This window comes from Anas platyrhynchos, chromosome 4 (assembly GCF_047663525.1).
Source record: "Anas platyrhynchos isolate ZD024472 breed Pekin duck chromosome 4, IASCAAS_PekinDuck_T2T, whole genome shotgun sequence".
Taxonomy (NCBI): domain Eukaryota; kingdom Metazoa; phylum Chordata; class Aves; order Anseriformes; family Anatidae; genus Anas; species Anas platyrhynchos.
This window is the reverse complement of record NC_092590.1, coordinates 10,591,426-10,611,568: the sequence shown is the minus strand read 5'-3', so window position 1 is coordinate 10,611,568 and position 20,143 is coordinate 10,591,426. Positions and strand designations below refer to the sequence as shown.

Below are 20,143 nucleotides of genomic sequence, written 5' to 3'. Positions count from 1 at the left end.
CAAAAGAAAACCCAACAGTGGGACAGCCACCTCCACCTGGTATATCTGCTGCTCCCCGTAAAGCAGCCATTTAATTGAGTGGCAGCAAGAAGTCAGCTCAACAGGATTAGAGCAAGTGCTGCCAGAGCTTAATGCTGACCAGATCCCTTTCACTGCCAATTTTCTTCTGAAATGAATAGCTGGCCATCAAGGTCTCCACCGTGGCTGGCTCTCACCCGGCTCTCCTCTATTTGTGTCTCACATCTGCACAGTTGTCTGCCTAAAAATAGCTAAACTGGATGATTTCTCCCTCTCCCATTTAACTCACCCACACAGCGCTGGTTTATGCTCTTCTTTTTTTTTTCCCGAAACGCCTGCATGCTGGTGTCCAGGTTATCACCAATGAGATCTTTGTGAAAGACTTCCAAGCAACATATAAGTGGTTTTGCCCAAGCTCTGATAAATACCTGCTTAAGATAAGAGGGATTTTATCACAAGAAAAAAAATCCAGCACGTTTTCCCCCGAAGCCCCAGTTCAGCAAAGCACTTGAGTCCCTGCCTGAATTACTTCGTATTAAATTACTTTATGAAGCAGGACGAGTGACTGACTTGGGATCTTTGGTCTGCAGAGCACCTCCAGCTGTGCTCAGGTGGGATGCCCACAGCCATCATACAGCTCACATCTTAGGGGGGGGGGGGAAATAACAACAACAACAAAAAGCACACACATTTCCCTTCTTATGAGGTGTGGGGAGCCCAGCAGAGAGAAGCTTCCTGAAACTATTTTCAAGACATGCATGCATCCCTCTTTCTACATCACAGCTCCATCACCTAGGTGCTCCATGGCTCTGGTGATGGGTGGGGTTGTTCAAAGAAGGTGCCCAGTGGGTTTCTGGAGCAGAGGTTTCCATTACACAGGAAGCCCTTGTGGTCAGCAATACAACTGTTATTTTTCAACAGTTTTGTCCTGAGCTCTGGAAAACCTTCTTCTTCTACGTTTGTGATCCTCTGAAGGAAGGGCAGGGTTAAAATAAAGCAAAGATGAAGCCTATCAATGTGGGATCCCGTGTCACAGCACTTGGTGGAGCAGCAGGGAGGTGGGACTGGTTTGTCCCTGCTTTGTGTGAGCATTGCTTCTCCTTGGCCAGCTCTACCACGAAGCTCATGGCCTCACAGGATTTCTGCCTCATTTTTATTCACAGGGTGGATTTACAGGGATGGAAAACTGAACTTGTCCAGGGAACCACAAAAGGCTGTTTCTTTCAGGTGTTTGCCTTTTGGGGTGAGTACTCAGCTCACATGCAACATCTGCTGGAGGCATTTGCATCCAGGGCTTCCACACCTCCATTCTCATCCACGAGGGCTCCTGTTTGAAAGACTTTGTCGATACGACACTTCATTGCCAGGATCTCCTGACCACCTCTTTCAGCCTGGTTCCTCTCCCCTGACTCCATTAACCAGCTTGCTTCACAAGGCAGTGGCATGGCAGGAGGCAGTTGTGTGAAGTCCAAGCAGCGTGATGCCCCGGCCTCCTGAGCTATTCCACCAGCAGGCTGCAGGGCAGGCCCTCCTGCACACAGAAGCTCTTAAGGATATATACTTAGCTTCAGAACCATAGGTAGAGGATGCAAGCAGTGGATCTGGAGCTCCAGGACGGATTTTTTTTGTTCTGTTCACTGGAGGAGAACAGATGGGTTGGAGGGAGCTCTGGTCCTACCTTAGCAACACGCTATTTCTGTCGTGTGAGTGAATCCCTTCCATTTCCATGAGGTCATTTTCTTTCTGAGGTCTCATGGGCAAAGATGATCACGTCCTACCCTCTCCAGAGGATGAGGAAATGAGTTCAAGGCTGAGAAAACAGATGGATGGCCTGATTATCACGGTAGCCAGCTCCAGCGGCAGGATTTGCTCCTCGTGTTGCGAAGCGAGGCTGGGTGCTTCATGCTGGTTTCTGCTCTCCAGCACTAGGCACGTCAGCGTACTTCAAGCTGAAGTAGGCTCTTGTAAGCTCAGCATCACTCTGATTGCTGTAGCCTCTAATCTTGAATAATTATCAGTCACAAGCGCTCCTCAGGGCTTAGCGTGAGGACGGCTGGAGCCACCGCACTGCACAAGGCTCCTGCTGAAGGAGAGGGGGTGGTGGGCAAAAGGGAGGTCCCTGGGCTCCATCCAGTCTGTGTGACAGCATGTGGGCCTGGTGCAGCTGCCTGGGGGCGTCCTGCCTCCGAGTAGGAGAATTTGCTGTGGGTCACCTATTGTGGTGGCTCGAAGGAGGAGCAGGCCGCCCAAAATGGTGGGCTCTTTGGGGTGAGATGGCACAGGCACTGCCAGGTGAATTTGCTCAAGAGCAAAGGGAGTTACACTTGCTTAAGAACCAGCTTTTCCTTCATGAAAGCAGCCTGGCCGGCCCTCCTGTTTTGAGGCTGTGGTGCTGAGGCACATTTCTGCCTTCATCTGCAGCACATCTCATCTCCACTGCTCACCAAGCGGTTCACGAAGGGAGGAGTTGAGATCCCCACTGGCTGGAACCACAATGCGCGGCCTTCATGGTGAGGAGCATTTCACAGCAGGCTCCGTACAACGAAAGACAAAAATAGGATCCTTAAACTTGACACAGACAAGCCCCTTTCATTCTATAAAATTGTCTATTTAGGGGTAGTGCTACGACAGCAAGCGATTGCTGTCACAGATCTAGAAAATAAAAGGGCAGCAGAGGAGACCAGCCTCCCATGGTGGTGCTGGAAACTGACCTCCACAAGCACTGCCAGACTAGAAGGGGATGATGGACATTAAAACTATCACAGCTGAAAAAGCCAAGGCAGGTTGCAACAGCCAGATCCCAGCAAGACAGACTTGGGTGCTAGGGAGGTGCTGCAAACCTGAGGGTTGCATCGTACACACCCTCCATCCTTTACAAACAAGAAGTGAAATAAAAATAAATATAAATTTAAAAAAATAAAAGACAAACAGGATAGGTGCAAGAGGTCAAAAAACTTACATTGACACGTTAATGCAGTTGTGACATCTGGTACTGAAGCAGTTTTCATAAAGATCTGACCATCAATGTGAGGGGACCCCTTTAGTTTTCCTGCAGAAGAAGGGCACCTGCCTCAGCCGCTCCCAAAGTGGCACATTTCCTTTGGGTCTGGTCCCAAAAAAGTAAGAGAAGAACAGTGTTTGTTATTCTGTATTTTTTCCCCCTTCAAGAGAAAGGCAACCACAGACCCATGCTACTCTCTGGTGGGGCTCAGGGACACCAGGCGGCTCACAGCACGGTGGGATTTCAGGCAGAGAAGTCACTGCTGTTTTGGGGTGAATGGGACATTTTCCTGTAGCTTGAATCACAGCTAAGCTGCAATTTCTTCCCAGAAGCTCAGCCTGGCCTCACTGAGTGGCATCAGGGAATTAATTAAAGCAGGAAATTAATTGCAAAGATGACGGGAGGAGCAGGAAGACCCCCTGCTTGGCCCCCTGCCTGAAGATGCATCGGGCCGAGGATGATTTCCCAGCCAGCAGCAGCAGCCCCTGCCACGCCACGCACCTCTGAAGTGTGCTGTGCTGAGCCGCACTTCAGCTGATTAAACTAATTATCACTGCTGGCTTAATGAAGTCATTTGCCACTCAACTACATTATAGCCACTGTGAAGTATTCCTCTTCTCTCAGTGTCCACCCGAGGAAGCCACGGTGTTGGTGAGGAGGTCGTTGTGCTCTTCTGGGTTACTACAAGGAAAGCACATCATTCCCTTTACGCAGACAGACCTTCCGGAGCAGTTAAGAGTGGGTTAATCCTGCCTAGATGAAGCGTATGGTTTCATCTTACCTGCTGGAGGGAAAAAACACCCAAAATTTCACAGAAGCACTGCTGCAGTACAGGGAAATACAAACAGCCGCTTTCTGCTCTGGTGGAAGGGAGCTATTTTAACAGAGAAAAAATAAACACACAAAACCCATGAAGATAAAGCACACAGCAAGCATCACCACCACCCTGCCACTCTCATTGCCCACCTGTGCAGGTCCTCCCCACCCTCTCCCATCACCACTCCCAAACCTTTCCCTGTCACTGCCAGCTCTGGGAGGGATTTAGGGCATCAGGGATTTAGGGGGGAGTTAAAACTCCTCTGCTCTCTCCATGAAGCAAGGGCCTGGTGAGGAGGAGGAATGGTGGGAAAAGGAGGTTGAAGAGATGGAGGAAGAAGAAGGAGAAAGGGGGGCCTTAGTTCATTCAAACCTCCCATTCACCTCACATTGTTTGGGGTGCTGGAGCAGCTCCAGAAGAATACAAAGGATTAGTCCCTGGCTCATTAACCTGACTGATTACTCCTAATAGGGAGGCTGCCCCGTCATGCTTCCCCACACCAGGATAAGTAAATCCCACACTTTAGGCACTAAAAAGGCTTTCCAGGGTGTGCTTCTAGAGGAATTGCAGTCACCAAGCAGTAAATCCATTTCTAAGGGAAAGTGCTTGGTCATTTGTGGGAACGCCTGATTGTATCGCGGAGAAATGAGACCCAAAAAAAGTGTCTAAAGCTACAGGTCTGGGGAAGATAAACATTTGTTCTGCCTCCCTCTTGGAAAGGGCAAAAAAAAAAATAAAACAATTTAGGCAAACAAATCTATTACTGCTTACATAAAACGTAGCAGATATTTGCTCTGTAGCATATTAGCTGAAGGATGAATAGGTTGTAGTCCAAAAAAATGAAATACTGGGGTGAGTGCCAGAGATCCCGCTAACAATCTCTTGGCTTCCCAGCCACGAGCAGACCCAAACTGGGGAGGAAGCCATGGGGCCACCCTGGTGCTATTTGAAAATGGTTAAAATAATCTAATAAAAAAAATGTAATTTTCTCCTCCACAAAGCAGCGTGGGGCTGAGCCCTGTGAGAGCCAGCTGGAGCAGGTCACCTACTCACGAGCCCAGTTTTGTTCCTGTCGAATTCAAGACGCACTTTTGAACTCCCAGGCAGCTCCTTCGGGACCATTTGGAGCACGATGCTTGTGTTACTTACTTTATGGCTCTTAAAGGCAGCCGCAGCGATTTCACCAAGACTTCCACATGTGGCCCTGGTGCTGGGAACAGAAGTGAAGGGCATATATGCCTGAGGAAGAGAAGCAGAGAAAGGGTTTCTTCATGTATCTTTTTTTTTTTTTTTAATGAAGATTTTTTTTATTTTTTATTTTTTTTAAAAAAAGGAGAACTCTTCTGAGCAAGCTGAAGGAAATTCTCCACCAGCTGCCAGCAACAGGAGACATCAATAACTAGGCGGGAGCTCTTACTTCATAGTTTTCACGTCTGTAACTCATCATCACTGGTCTTGGGACATGCGGCCACTCGCAATGAAGCATGAGCTTTCAAGGAGGCTGTATTTTTCTCACAGTTTCCCCTTCGTAAGGACACAAAGTGTTCCTGGTGTTTTGCTGAAATATTTCCGAGGCTGAAGCCTTTGACCATGATTTCTGGCAGTCTGCTCGAAGCAGGGTATAGTCTATCTGTATAAAGGGTTGCATTGCTGAATTATAATAAAAATCGATGCCTTTGGGAGCAATAAAAATAACTCCAATATGTGACAGAAAATGAATTATAATTCAGAGTAATTCTTGGTAGACAGCATACATTTTTTTTTAATTACAATCATAACTGCTTTTTGATTCTGAGATAAGAAGTGGTTACCATAGTGACCCGATCCTTAAAAATATATTTTGCCCAGCGCTGTATAAAACACTGTATGATACCTGCGTTCACAGAAAGCAATTTAGGGAAGATGAGTTTTCCAAACACTAGGCTTTGTGTATGAAAAAGCAATATAGGTTTTACAGAAAAATAATACAATTTTGGTTACTGCCCAAAGAGCCTTTTACACACGTTTCTCTGCAAGTGTACTCACAGAAGTTGTCTCTGATCTGGTGCATACTGCAGATTTTGCATGGCTTCTGAGCTGATGTAGACTCCACAGCAAAGATTCAACCTCCTACGGAGAATTGGACAAAAAAAAAAAAAGAGATCTGAGACATAACAGTCCTGCAGACCAATCGACCCAATATTGCCTACAATCAGAGGGCCTTAAAAGAGTCTCATTCTACTTTAACCATTCCTAGTAGATATTTCTCTGTCGGCCACACAGAACTTTCTTGTTTTGGTCCCCCTTGTAGTCCAACCAACCTTTGGCCAGGCTTTTTGGGGCAACCACAGGCAAGGCTGTGGGGATGAAGTACCGGGCTACTTCTCTGGACCTCCTCCACCACCTCATGGGCCTCCATCACCAATGGAGCTCCTTTCTGAGCTGCTGGAAGCACCAACCACCAAGCGTTTTCAGCTGTTGGCAGTGAGATCTGCAGTTCACCTGTGTCGGCATGCAACCCACAGAGGGATGTGAAAAAGGGAAGAAAAAATTCCCAGCCACCCTCCAGAAATTTCACTGTGAAAGACAGCGCCTGTAGGCCTCCTCCCGGAATGTGCTGCGGAGCGTTTTTCCATGAAAAATCCCACAAAAAGCATGGCAGAGGAGCTCCTTCAAACAAAGCGTATCGCCCACACTGAAAAGAGAAGGCCATTACTGTACGGTCTGTGCAAGGGGGTTGGAGCTGTCGCTTGGAAAGGCTTCAAAGGACGTCTTGTGGCAGCCCCGCTGAGTCCCGGTGACTGCTGATTGATCACTGGGGCTGGAAATGAACTCCTAAAGCCACTGAGTGCTAATTACAATTAATTATATTGAAATATTTGATCTTTGTCTTAGTAAATCAAGCCACTGCAGGTCACGAGTAACCATGCAAGGACTTTCACAATACTTATCCATTTCTACAGAATAACATTAGCCTGAATGTATACATTCCTGGGTTGAGGGTCCCTGGAGGGTCTCCATCCCCTTTTTTCTGACCCAATGGGCAGATTTGGGGAAGGGTTACAGGCAGAAGGAAGGGCACTGTCCCCACAGGGGCATACAAACTCCTCCAACACCCTTGGAAGAGCTGGGGGAAGGCAAGCCACAGTGCATGGGCAGAGGAGCGGCCTTCCAGCTGGAAATGATGCTCTTCAGGGTGCCAGACTCTCAGTGAGAACATAGTGTTAGTTTTTTACCAGTTAGGAAAAAATAAATAAAATATCAAATCCTTTGATTTCATTTTAATTGCTATTTCGTAGGGTGAAAGTTAGAACAGTCTCATAAGAGTTTCCAGCACCAGACTCTAATAATATCCAGAAGAAAATAAGAAATATAGAAGAAAAAATATCCAGAAGAAGGGATAAGGAAGGACTTTTTTTGTTTCTTTTTTTTTTTTTTTTTTACTTTTTTTTTTTCCTTTTAGCTACCAAAACAAAATCTGTGTAAATACAGAAACCATGAGCTTACCTTGAGACAGTGCAGCCAGCTCCCCTGAAACTCTTCCCCATCAAAAAACCCAATAACCTTAAAGGCAATCACAAGGTTATAATGGTATGAACTGGTGTGCTCAACACTTAGGATGCCAAACAGAGGAAACTTGAATTAAAGCAGCAGGGCAAGCCTCAAGCAACCCATGGGGGAGCACGGCACGGTGAAGAGCTGGGCTGTGAGCTTCCTGCTAAAAACTCACCCCCGATTTCTCCTATTGAAGAGGAATGTGGAAGATCTAGAGGCTGAAAAGACTTGAAGGGCTTTGCTAGGTAGGAAGATGGCATTGCCTGAGATTTAAACCAAGCCAAATGGCAACAAGGCGCACCTTTCTCCAGAGCTTTCCCTCTAGGGTTAGATATTTCCATTAGCTACCTTCCCTACTGAAACAGGGAATTATTTCCAGAAGGAACAAGGAGCCAGCAGGAGCTTCACGACCCAGGGTGCTCATACCGTGGGCTGGCAGCAAGCTGTCCCATCAGTCACAGGGAGCCACAGCTACTGCAGCATCTACTGGTCCGTATTTTTGGAAGGAAACACCACGCTGAAAGCAGAGGTCTCATCTCCAATTGCCTGCAGGGCTAAGCGAGACCTACACATTTCACAAGATCTGGTTGAGCTGCTTGTGAACATCTCCATCTGTTAGCTGGCCATGCCACTTCGCAGCTCAGGGGCTGTCGCTGCTGCAATAGCCTTCCTGTCTGGGAGCTTCACTTTACATTTTTCATTTCTCCTTTAATTTAATTTTATTTTTTTTTTTCTGTTACATCAATAGGGTTTTCATGTACTGGGGATAGATACTTTTGTTCTCAGGGAAAAATAAACCACCACGGCCTTCAGAAGCTGTTACCTACCCACTGCTCCTGGATGCACCACGGTGAGGGCTGGCATAAAGGGCACTTGCAATCAGGACGCCAAATTTCTCTCTGCTTTGATGGAAACATAAATGGAGGATGGTTGTAAGGTTACACTGATGTTTCTGGTTGTTATATACGTTCATCTGATGCGTGTCAGTATGGAACAGTGCTAGGGCCGCATGGTATGATGAATGTGACCTTCTGCCTTACATACCCTTGTATAACCACAAGTCTAAGAAGAACAGAATGGTTAATGTATATAGTTCTTGTACCTTGCAAAGGAATTTGTGTCACTAGAAGAGCAGTTCTGTCTGTCTCTGGGTCCTGCACTGGCAATTTAATTCTTCCACAGATGCGGTTTCTTCCCTTTCCTCCCAGTGTCCCAGTCTCCCCCTCATTATAGTCAAATTATCAAATCTTCAGAAATATTCCTCAAATCCATGAGCCTATTTGTTTTTGTTATTCTGAACTCTTATTCCTAACAGTTACAGCCTTTTTGTCTTCTTTGTGGTTGATTTAGCACTGCTATAGGTGTGACTGGAGTGTCCCTGGGAATGGCCTGTGAGGAATGTTTTAAATACTCGTGGAGTGTCAATAAGAGAGCTATTTGTGTTTGTATGTTCTTTCTTTGAAGTCTCAGATGTCTGGGGGTTTCAGAACAACTGCTAACAACTAGTGACTGTTATGGCTTCTGAATGGGACACTGTGCAAGCCCCTGATATCTGGCCAAGTGGCCAGGAGATTAAGGAGAAGAAAAAAGAAGCTGAAGGACGGCTAGGAGACAAAACTTGCAAAAACAAAACTTGCTGTGTAAGCTTTTGACATGCTGCCAAGGAGTACACAGGGGAAGGACAAGAAAAAAAACTGAGAGGAAGACTAGGAGCCTTCAGCATGAAAGACCCCTAGAGACCCCCAGAGGAGACTGATGCGCATGCTCCAGTAGGAGGGACTGGAAACATCAAGTTACATCAAGTAGCTGATTTTTATGCTCCTAGACTAATACATATTCATTACTACTTCTAAAAAAATCTGGGTTATTATAATGAGCTTCCAGGATCCAGTCCCTCCTACTGGAGCATGCATATCAGTCTCCGGTGGTCGGTCTGGGGGTCTCTCGTGCTGAAGGCTCATGGTCTTCCTCCCTCTTGTCCTTCTCCTTTGTCCAACTTGGCTGTATGTCAGAGACTTGTGCAACATCCCCAGCAAGCTTTGTCTTTTAGTTGTTTTTCAGCTCTCCCCGTGCAATAGTCGTAATAGTTAGCAGTTATTCTGACCCCCCCCCCCCCCCCAGATATCAGAGACTCCAAGGAAAAGTCTACAAATACATTTCCCTTCAAGCTCTCTATTGACACAAATTGCTAAAACATTCCTTTGCAAGATACAAGAATTCTGTTTTTCTTAGACTTGTGGTTATCCAAGGGTCTGTAAGACAGAAGGTCACATTCATCATACCACACGGCCCTAGCACTGTTCCGTACTGACACAAACCAGATGAACATATCTCACAAAGTGTTTGCCAAACCCATGAAGCCGATGTGAAGAGAAGCCACCAGGACAGAGGCCAGAGATGGACATGTCCCCAGTCGTGCCCCAGTGACACCCCCTCAGGGACATCGCCGTGGGGCAGCTCACACACCCCTACGGTGCTCAACACCCAGACCGATGGAGAATATCTAGATTGGTTCCCCCTCCACTCCAGGTGTCCTGGTGCTTCCTGGTGTAGAGTCTTTCCTAAAGCCTTTCCAAAGCAGTCTCCACCTGCAAAGATGAAATCCTGCCCTGGCTGCCTTTTCCTACAGCGCAGTGACACCAAGGCAAGGACTTTTTGGTTCATCGAGCATCCGTATTTGGAACCAGCATCCCTGGGACCCGTGCATCACCACTGGCATGCCGAGGGAAGTATTGCTGGAAATGCTCTGGTTCGTGTTAAAAACACTCCAGTGCTGTGCCCTCCCTCCCCTCTGTCTGCTGGAGGATGGAGGGTGCCCGGGTTTGTGACTTGCTCCTGAGGTCCTCGTTATGCAGCGGGTGTTTAGCAACAGAGTATTTCGTAGCCATGGGTTGTGTGTTGCTTAACACCCAAAACATAATTAAGAAAAATCAATCTGACGGAGAGTCCAGACCTGACAAGCTGCAGGCTCAGCTGCTAGGGTTTTGGGGCCATCGCTAGCAGATGCTGATGGGGAAATGTTTTTCCCATGCAAGTGCGTGGAGGCTGCCAGAGACTGCTTCTGATCAGTTCTCCTGAAGGAAGGAGAGATAAAAATTGCCGATGGGAGGGCAAAGCAGATTCATTTCCTGCAAAGTCAAGAAGAGAGATGAATTCTCCCAAATTCCCCTCTCCACCATTAGGCTAGATTTTGCTTTCCCGTTTTCCTTTCATGGCCTTCTTCGTTTTTTTCTTTTGAACAAACAGGCATGGCATTTGGCACAACACATTCACAGGTCAGCTTTTGCTCTGGGCATCACCCAGGTGCTGCTCAAGTATTTCTCAAGGCCACATGAGATGCGTGATAGGGATCTCTGCCTGGAAACTATTTTATCCACTGCAACTAGGGCTTCTTCTTCTTCCCCGAATGCCACCTTGAATACCTGGAATGCTCTCTCCGGTAATTATATCCATTAACTTTTCCTTATTTTGCTCTGTCAGATCGGCTGTTTATGCTCCGCATTAATTCCTGCTGCTTCCAACACACACGGGTAAAATAACTTGTTTTATATGTCAGACCCAGCTACAGAAAATAAATAAAAAACCCCTATGTGCTTAATGACTGAGGCTCAGCTAAAGTTAGTGCACTGCCTCAGCATTGCAGCTGAATCCTAATGATCATGTTCCTAAAACTGGCACAGTAAACCAGCTGGTTAGGTGCCCTCATTTAATTAAAAAAAAAAAAAAAAAAAGCGCCCAGAATATTTTTATCAAATATTTCTGGATCTGAAGTCACCTTCATCCTGCAGACCATGGCAAGTCTCAGAAAGCTGAAGCTTTTAGGACATTGATTTTTTTTCGAGTGCAAGGAAACAATGGTCCTTCTCTCCTCTTCCCAAATCACACCTCTGTCCTTGCAGTGGTATCTGCACTTCCAACTGGGAGAGATGGTTGCAATGTTACCAAGAAAATATACAGGGCCACATGCATTACTTTTGTTCTGGCTACATGTGGGTACATAAATACACACACGCCTTCCCCAAGGAGGCAGCAATCCCACTGATTTTTTTTCGGTGCCCGGATTCCTCCTCCTCATTCTTCTGTTTGGATTTACGGCCTCTATCAGGACAGAAAATGTCACCGTACCTGACGCAATCCTGCTGCTTCAGCACCCTCAAAGTAAAGAGTTTCTTCCTCGTATCTACTCTGAATCTCCCCTCATTTAGTTTTAAACCATTTCCCCTGGTCCTACCCGTCTTGGATCCTCTTATTTGCCTGGCTTGAAGATGGGCACAAAGCTTTCCTTGATCATCATAACCTCTCCAAGAAGACAGATGGAAACCCTCACGGTGAATTCCACCACCTCCCTCAGCACCCTTGAATGCGTCCCCCTTTAATTCCTTGGACTTGTGCATGCCCAGCTGCTTTACATCCTCCCTAATTGCGTCTGCCTGCCACAGACTCTGCTGGTAGGCCTGGAACTGGGAGCCCTGAGGGCACACCTTAGACCTGGGAATTGAGGGAAAGCATCCTGCCACGGCTGATCAGTCTGCTTTCTTCCTCCTGGTGACCTGGCATGTGCTGAAATATCACTGAAATACACTGAAATATCAGTGCAAGAGGGAGCAAAACCAGCTACAGCAGTAGGAAGTGTCCCTGTGAAGCACTGGGGCCAAGCGTGGTCCTCCTACTGAAAGAAGATCAGGGGGTGATGGCGGGCTGGACAACCTCCTCTCTGCCCTTTCTGTCAGGTAGTATTGAGGGAACCCATTAGATCCCCGATTCCAGTTGTACATTATTATTATTACTGTTGTTCTGTGGATAGTAGCAGCTCTTTGCTGCGCTCCCTTGGCCTACGTCCTCTTTGGCAAGGTGCTGCTGTGCCTTCATGGGGCTTGTGGAAACAGCTCAAATGCACCTGAGGGTGACCAGACCAAGCAGCATGTAGTGTTGGGGGCTGTGGTGGTATTTGGCTCATGCTGACCCCCTGTACCTAGGGAATGAAGGTTGGAGATGGATTTGTCTCTCCCACGGGTTACTCTCAGGGCAGAGCTGACCAGCTACAGTCAGGCAATGTGCTCATGTGCATTAAAGCTGTCAAAAGAATAACTTTTATGTAGAGGAGCTAGAAGAAGTTTGCATTGTCAAGCTTACAGCCCCATCTTTATTGACCTCAGAAAAGATTTCTTACTGCTCTTCTAGGTGCTGGCGATCCTGCAGGGTGGACAAGAGGGAGCTGAGAAGATTCTTCAGCCATTCATGGTGTGCATCTTATGAGCATCAGGGTATCACGTCCACTGCATTTGCCGGGGTGAATTAAAGCCTGTGCTTTATGGATTGCCCTTGGCCAGACATGGAAAAAAAAAGAAGCCTCAATTGGGAATCGATAGAGTAATCTTTAAGCTTATTTATTTTATTAGATATAGTGTCCTAATGTGAAGAAATTGAGGAGCTGTGATTGATGGTGCTGGAGAGGCTTTGCCCTCTGCCACAGGGCTCTAAATGTGCTATGGAGCCTCGCCTGGCCCAAGGCTCAGCCTTCCCGGGCAGCCTTTGCCACCTGGTGTGTGCTATTTCAGTATCAATATGGTTTTTGCTCCTATTAACAAAAGAAATCTGGGACTGGAAGGACAGTTATTTGTATTACATTGTATTACAATTTCCTGTTTCACTGAATACAGCTGAACTATAAAAACTTCAGTAAGCGTCATTTCACCACCAGATCTTCTACTCAGAAGGGATAACAGATTATTTGCTTAAGATTTTTCCAGGCTATTGTTTAGTGAGTACTGACATGGTCCCCGTTTGTCCCTCCTCCCCCCCCCTCTAGTTGGTTTGGCAACCTAATGAACTGACAAGACTTCTGTAATGCCTGTGAGATAAGGATGATCATTAGACTTCTGTGCTCCCTTCTGACAATGACACAGTAGAGTACTTTTACAGCCTGGAATTGCAGACCCTCAAGGTACCATGGACTGTTTCTAGTGAATTAAAGAGAAGAAAGTAAGGCCCCTGTCATCAAGTTTGAATTAACTGTACGAGAGTCTTCATCTCCATTGGAACATTATTAGGAGCTTGCATAGAGAAAAATCAAAAATTACTGGTACACTGCAAGCACTTTTCTTGCATCACAGGCATAGAAAATCATTTTCTTCCAAGTGTAGCCCATGTTTAAATATTTTCTTAGCTTAACTCTAATACTATCAGTAGCAGCAGCTGTAGAAACGTTTTGGGTTTCAAGTTTAATTTTGTCACCTCAGGGGTTAAGAGGCTCACAAGTTCTTCATTTCTGCTCTCCACTAAATCCACCTCTTTTGCCTCACATGGGCTCACACAAGCCAGTCGCTTTGTGGCACATTTCCCAGCCTTCTGGCAAGAGCTTGGTTACCCGTTGTGCCCAGCATCGTGAAAAGTCCAAGCACCTTCCCCTCCCATTGTGTTTGTCACTTTCCTAATACCTGGATTTGCAGCGAGCCCTTCTCTCTCTCTGTCAACTTGTGTAAGAAGGAGATTTCTGTACTCCACTCCACCCCCAGCAAGTCTTCTGCAAGGCCTGATGCATCCCCCACCACCGCAGTGCCCCAAACATCTAACCTGCTCTCTGGGCTCTCCAGAACGAGTTCAGCTCACCCTTTGCTACAGCAGTGCAGTGTAATGGCTGATACTGGCACTAGGTATGCATAATGAATTGCCTTTCTGCAAAGAGAAAAAGAAGAGCCTTTTAATAAAGAGAATAACTTTTAATAGGAGGTGTTTGTTATTTTTTTTTTTTTGACACATCATGGTAGTTTCTTAACAAATTTTATACATACATTTTTTTTCACAATGTTTCTCTGCTCTTTTATACTCTCAGTAAGACACAATATTCTATGAAATACTTTTTTTTTTTTTTTTTTTTTTTTTTTTTTTTTTTTTACCAATATGAAAATCCACAATGATTGCTTTTTTCATAGGAAACTTCAGCAATCAGGAATCTGAATAGGTGCAGATGCTAAACGGCATGTTTTAGGTGGCCTGACTTTTCCGAAGCAGGCATTCAAGACTCCTCTGCTCCAGAGCAACCCAAGTGATTCAGGAACACCTGAACAAACCATAGAAGTTCAGCTGCATCATGGAGCACCCTGGCTGGTTCCCCATCTTTTACAAAACTTCATCAAAAGTTTATCTTGGTGCTGCTAAGACAGAGGATCAGATCCATCACAGATGAAGTAAGAGCAATGGTCAAACACAGAGAATCAAACACTTTATCTTTGTGTATAAACATGACCTAAGAAATCTGCTCGATTTCTTAACATATTGCTAGGTAAGTTTTCTTACCCCAGAGAAGGAAACTGGAGAGAGAAGTTCCTCAAAAGCACTGTATCAGTAGGTATTAAAACTCAGATTACTGTCCTAGCTCTTGGTCCTGCACTTACACCACTAATTGTCTCCCTTTCATTCCCCAATAAAACCATGGAGCTTCTCAGCACACTGCCAGAGTCAGTGGATTGAGACTGAGCAGACGCTCAAAAGAATATAATTTCCAAACATTTATAGTTCTAGCAAAGTAGGATACATGCAGGTAGAAGCACTACTTGATATTTTTGAAGTGCCAGCTCTGTACAAATCAAGTGTCTGTAATTATCACTTGAAACACTCTTTAAACTTCCGGAGTTATTCAATAGCCAACAGGAATCCCATGCATTACTCTGAACACAGGGTTCGGCTGCAAAATTTCTTATCCTGCTGATCCCCACTGTGCACCGCAGCTTGTAGAGAGACATTTATAGCATGCATAATGCAGTGATTAGCCAAGGAACAGGAGAAAATAAACTATGTTGCCTGCTACATTAGAAGGACCATATTCAGCAATTTACAGATCTTTAAAAAAAAATAAAAGATAAACTAAAAAATGAAAACAAAAACCCCTCAGTGCAAGGTATATTCCCCCCCCCCTTCACAGAAATAAAGCACACACTTCAGGATTTCACCCAGGCATCCCATCCTGTAAACATTTATGACAAGTAAAGCGTGTGCTACAGTGAGGAGTCTCATGGAAATCACTGAATTAACTTTCATCGTGGCAATATGCCCAGTACTGTTTCAAGGGTCAGGCCCTGTTTGTATTTTGCTACATACAATTAAAAGAACCTTATCTACCATTAGTTCAACAAAGTATGCTAACATGTTCCTTCCTGTATGTGCAGAAAACATTTTTAATAATCACTACGCAAACATGCTCTTCAACCTTCTTGAAAGCTTCCCTGCCTTTACTATATAAGAAAATAATAAATACATATGATATATCAGTTAATAAGCCACCAAAAAAGCACATGTCATTCCAGAAGAACTGACACTCAAGGTTTAGAAGTCAAGGGCTGGTCATTAACACAAGTGTCCTGCCTGGTAAAAAGCTTCAGCTACTCCACATTTCCTGCAGCACTGCAACCTTCATGGGACGTTCCTGCACATTGTGATAAAACAGGCTGCTTCACACCTGAAATGACAAAAATACCTCAAGATTATTATTCCAGGTAAGGCTGCTCAAAAACATAATACTAAACTGAAATAGATGACAGACAGAGTAAATCCTACGTGGAGCAGACAACAAGGAGTAAATCCATCATCCAGGACACTGTCCTGCATTCACACAAACAGAGAAAGCTCTGAGTTTTTGGTAATGTAGGCAGAGTTGGATTCTGATGCTCTAATTCAAGGGACAAATTAGTTTATTTTTTCCTTGTTGTTTGCATCCAGAAAGAGCGTTTTGGGCATTCCCAGGGGAAATAAGAACAGGCCGAAAACTTCAAAGATGTTTTGCAAAAGGGTCTCTCCATGTTTCTGTTCAACTGCATCTCTCTCAGTAGACAGTGATGGGACCTAGGGGGACTTCATCCCACAAAGGTGGTGCAAGTCTGGGCCCAGCATATCTGCCTCTGTCCAGTCCATCCCACAGTATGATCTGATACCTGTTTCTTCAAGCCATCTTTCTCCTCTACCTCCTCTACAGGAGAAGCAACTCTATGGACAGATTGTGGTGCCTGAGAAAGCTTCATGCGTGCAGGAAAATGCAACACCCTTACCTCAAACAGTGCATTTCCTAGGTGCTCTGATGGTTCCTGCTCTTGAACATACAAAAACTTTGTGCGACACCTGCTAGTTTTGCATGCTGGCAATCAATAAACTGAAGCCATGCTAAACCATCTCAATAAGAGTGTTTGCTTTTGCATGATGTGGAACAGACAAATCCTTTTCAGGAAACAAAAGGAGCTGAACACTTGTGAGTATCAAGTTCCTTCTTATAGACAACTGTCTTAAGAAATCTCTTACTTCTAACACAAACAAACAAAAAAAAGAAATTTGCCAAGGGAATTACATCCAGGAAATGAATACTGAACAGTTAAAGCCAAACGCTAAATCTGTAAAAGTCTGCCTTTGCAAGGTGGCAGCTTCTTCATCTGCCATGGGCAGCCTCGGATTGCCTGAGACTGGTTCAAGCTGAGCTTTGTTTAAGCCATTGCTCCTTGAGGCTTCCTCAGCTGAGATTATTGCTCACTTTGTTTTGTGTTTTTCACCCCTTTACATGGCACAATACTGAGACTAACAAGTGGTACTGAGACTAACAAGGACTAAAATTACACAACACAAGACAAAAGTAATCAACTTACATATTTATTGCTGAGGTGTGAAGAGGAATCATCGCACTGCTGAGTTTTATTCTTCCCCTGAGATGAACGTTCTCCTAAAAAACAAAATACATTGTGCTTCGCTCAAACATGAAGAGAGGATACGTGAGTCCAGCAGCAGCACATCACTGGCCACTGCACAAACTAACCCGTCTCCTCGTCACGTTTACTTAGCCAGCAAAAACTGTCCACACAACAGATCCTCACCACCCTGTGTGTTTTATGGCTTATTCTCCCCATGATTTGCTGTCATTGTTGTGCTACCACCACAATAGGGTTCAACGGGAAACCCTGAAAATTGTTCAACGATAACGTGCTGGGATGGCGCTCACTTTCCAAGTGTTCAATTTTGGATACAATTATTTCAAAACACATCATAAAGTGCTGCTAAATTAGTGTTTCAGAAGTTTTGATGATGTTAAATTTCAGGTAAAAAGGCATTCAGCAACTACTTCAAGAATTCCTAACAGATTTTCAGAGAACAAGAAAGTATAAGTTTCTGGTAGAAAAAAAAAAAAAAAAAAAAAGAAACATTTCAAGAAGTTGATACGTTTTTGGAAGGTGACAAGTTTTTTTTTATTAGAAAAAAAAATCTTATTTTGAAAAGCTAAAACAAAGTGAACCGGTTCCAATTATTGCACTGTTTTGTAGTAATATAGAAATTATATTTTCTATTTCATTTTAAATATTTTTTGTCTGTTATTTTTTCCTTCTGCATGTTTGAACCTTTCATGTTCAATATAAAGATGCAGATTATTTAATAGGGAGCAAAAAGGAGAAATTAGCGAAATTTCTTTTTAAAAGCGTGCAGGGGAAACCAGTTGGAAACATATCACCACGGGGAAGATAATATTCAATAGCTGTAATAAATATCAGTAAGCTGGTATCAGTCCCACCCTGGTTGCTCTGCCTGGGCTGTAAGTAGGTAGACGTCCACGGAAGATGTGTACTTTGAGCCACAAGCAACACACCTAAGGACAGGCTCCAGAGCCAGCTCATCTCCCTGGATAACTTCCCATCAATGTCAACAGACCAGAGTAAAAAATATGTGAGGCAGGGATGGCTACGACATCCCATCTGGATTTGGTGGTGCTATATGCATAGTCCATGGAAAGGGTGAAACGCCATCAGCTAGTGCTGGGGTCAGTGTCTCCATGTATTATCAGGGCTTGCCTGATGTCAATGTGTCTGAATATATTTGCATTGCGGTGTCTACAACAATTAGTGCCAACAAACAGCTCAGTGATCAGGACAGAATGATGATGTAGAGGGGTGAAACTGGTCACACAAATGCTCCCTGATCAAGAGTAATGAAGATAACAAACTGTGTTCGATACAGGACTGCAGTACACCTTGAGACTACACGGAGAGCTGTCTAGGACAATTTTGGAGTCTAACGGCTCAGAAGTTCAATGCTGTGCTAAATATCCAGCTGCAGCACAAAGAGCAAATTAAGAACAACATTCAGGTTAGTTGCGTGTGGGAAGACGTTTTTATTGATCTCAAAATAGCCTTAAGTGACAGAAATAAATTCCAAGACTGCTGAAAAACAAACTTGACCCCAAACCATCACCCACTAAAAACAACGGATTAGACCTTGTTTCCCACAAGGGAAAGTAAAAGCAAACATTTGCGTTCAGTGTTTGGCTAGAACAGATGATATTTAAATCGACCAAAGGAATTAGTTCACACCAAATTGTGTGGCTGATGGAGAAAATGCGCAGCACAGTGAGGGTGCTCAACTAGTCTTAGTAGATTGCCTGCATACTTTGAAGGTTGTTGCTGAGAGGCAAAGTAGAATTGCACGAAATATTCCAACAATAGCATAATTTCAGGACACCAAAATCAGTGGAAAGCCGGCATTGTTGATTGAGGGTTATGCATTGAGGGGAGGGTGACATCCCCAAACTGCAGTGTTGCACGTCAGTGGATGGAAGGTATCAAGAGAGACACGAACCACCAGCTTCTCACGATATCATTATACACTATCTCGCATAAAAGGTAGCCTAGAGACACTTGAGTAACTGAGAGATGAAGGGACCCCTCAGAAAGAGGTTGGTGCAGTAAACCATGTGCTGGCAGCTGCGGAGCTGCAAGCCCAGCGTGACCCCCTTTACCTGCAGTCCTGCCTTGTGAGACCTCTCCTGCCGGAGGAGCTGTGAGCTCAGAGAGGTTGGCTGAGGGCAGTGAGAAGCCAACCTCAAATATATCACGCGCTTCTACAAAAACTGAAAGACATGATACACAGGTTGAGAAAGAGGCCTCCAACAGAGTATTTTGGAAAATGAAATTATACCGATACCAACACGGAAGTTTCTGTTGACAAGTGACAAATGAACCCTTCTATTAAACCTTTTATTCTCCCTCTCATCCTCCAATGTTACATCTGTTTGTACAGTTTTGTCTGAAATTGGATTGCAAACACAAAGACATAGGTACAGCAAAGTCTCTAAACATTACTATAATATAACACAGACAGATCTGTAGTTAAACTGTCCAACTTATTGCCACAGGATTCTGTAGATGCCAAAGGGGATAAGATAAATTCATGGAAGTAAAAGCCACTGAGAGCTATTAAGGGCAAGAGATACAGCCTCTGATCCGGGAAGTTCCCAAGCTGCAGATTGCTGCAAGAATGCAGCAGAGGATGTATCAATGTGCCTCTGCTGTTCCTTATCTTCCTTTGACATCTCATGCTAGCTCTTGTCAGAGATGGGGTTTGCAGACACACAACCTCCCATGGTGACACCCATTAGGTATTTTTCCTGGAGACCTGACACCAAGGCAAGCTGACAGTCTCATCAGCGGGCACAACCAGATGCACTCCCATTAGATTCAGAAACTGAATGCAATATTCAGAATACACATACACCACGGAGCAGGGTGATATAAAATGAGAGCTAACAGGTCATATCTTCATAAGTACAGAAGGACTTTGACCTGGGCAAAGGCCCCTCTGACTTTTGAAAGCTGGAAGAAAGGATATAAAAAAATAGGCTTTCACATAAAAAATGCAGGTTGCACTGCATCTCAGATTACGTTGTATGAAAAAAAGTGAGTTACACTGCAATTTCATTGTAATTTCTGCTGCTGAGAAATCTCTTCTAAGTGACAATCTGGTTCGGAGCA

At 44.8% G+C, this 20,143-nt stretch overlaps 2 protein-coding genes across 14 annotated transcripts in view; both read right to left on the bottom strand.

Moving 5' to 3' along the window:
* Window positions 1-330: 330 nt before the first annotated feature.
* Window positions 331-13,936, bottom strand: LOC119716900 (uncharacterized). Of its 8 annotated transcripts, none has more exons than XM_072036995.1 (7): window positions 6,137-13,936; window positions 5,862-5,945; window positions 4,986-5,075; window positions 3,801-3,893; window positions 3,606-3,723; window positions 2,978-3,124; window positions 331-446 (listed from the first exon to the last, which is right to left on the bottom strand). In XM_072036995.1, exons 1-5 carry the CDS (start codon window positions 6,526-6,528, stop codon window positions 3,717-3,719), a joined length of 666 nt encoding a protein of 221 aa, XP_071893096.1. In that variant the 5' UTR covers window positions 6,529-13,936; the 3' UTR covers window positions 331-446; window positions 2,978-3,124; window positions 3,606-3,716. The 8 variants fall into 8 exon arrangements, with proteins under 8 accessions (XP_071893096.1, XP_071893094.1, XP_071893093.1 ...); XM_072036993.1 differs by having other exon boundaries at window positions 3,521-3,700; XM_072036992.1 differs by having other exon boundaries at window positions 3,606-3,700.
* A 927-nt stretch (window positions 13,937-14,863) lies between these two features.
* EMCN (endomucin) overlaps window positions 14,864-20,143 on the bottom strand; it is a 75,940-nt gene continuing 70,660 nt past the window's right edge. For 5 of the 6 annotated variants that reach the window (XM_038178865.2, XM_072036989.1, XM_021277380.4 and 2 more), the window contains 3 exons: window positions 19,132-19,242; window positions 16,997-17,070; window positions 14,864-15,825 (listed from right to left, as the gene is read on the bottom strand). In XM_038178865.2, coding sequence (XP_038034793.2) covers window positions 15,820-15,825; window positions 16,997-17,070; window positions 19,132-19,242 — 191 coding nt within the window. In that variant the 3' untranslated portion in view covers window positions 14,864-15,819. The remainder of the gene's footprint in view (window positions 15,826-16,996; window positions 17,071-19,131; window positions 19,243-20,143) is intronic. The other variant, XM_072036988.1, reaches the window with a different exon arrangement.

Bases quoted from the DNA above. Each gene is read 5' to 3' on its own strand.
- LOC119716900 (XM_072036990.1), bottom strand. From the start codon at position 6,528: ATGGCCTTCTCTTTTCAGTGTGGGCGATACGCTTTGTTTGAAGGAGCT. The intron at 5,076-5,861 runs GTGAGTACACTT...TCTCTTCCTCAG, and splicing joins CCAGATCAGAGACAACTTCT to GCATATATGCCCTTCACTTC. The intron at 3,125-3,800 runs GTAAGATGAAAC...TTTTGGGACCAG, and splicing joins GTGTTTTTTCCCTCCAGCAG to ACCCAAAGGAAATGTGCCAC.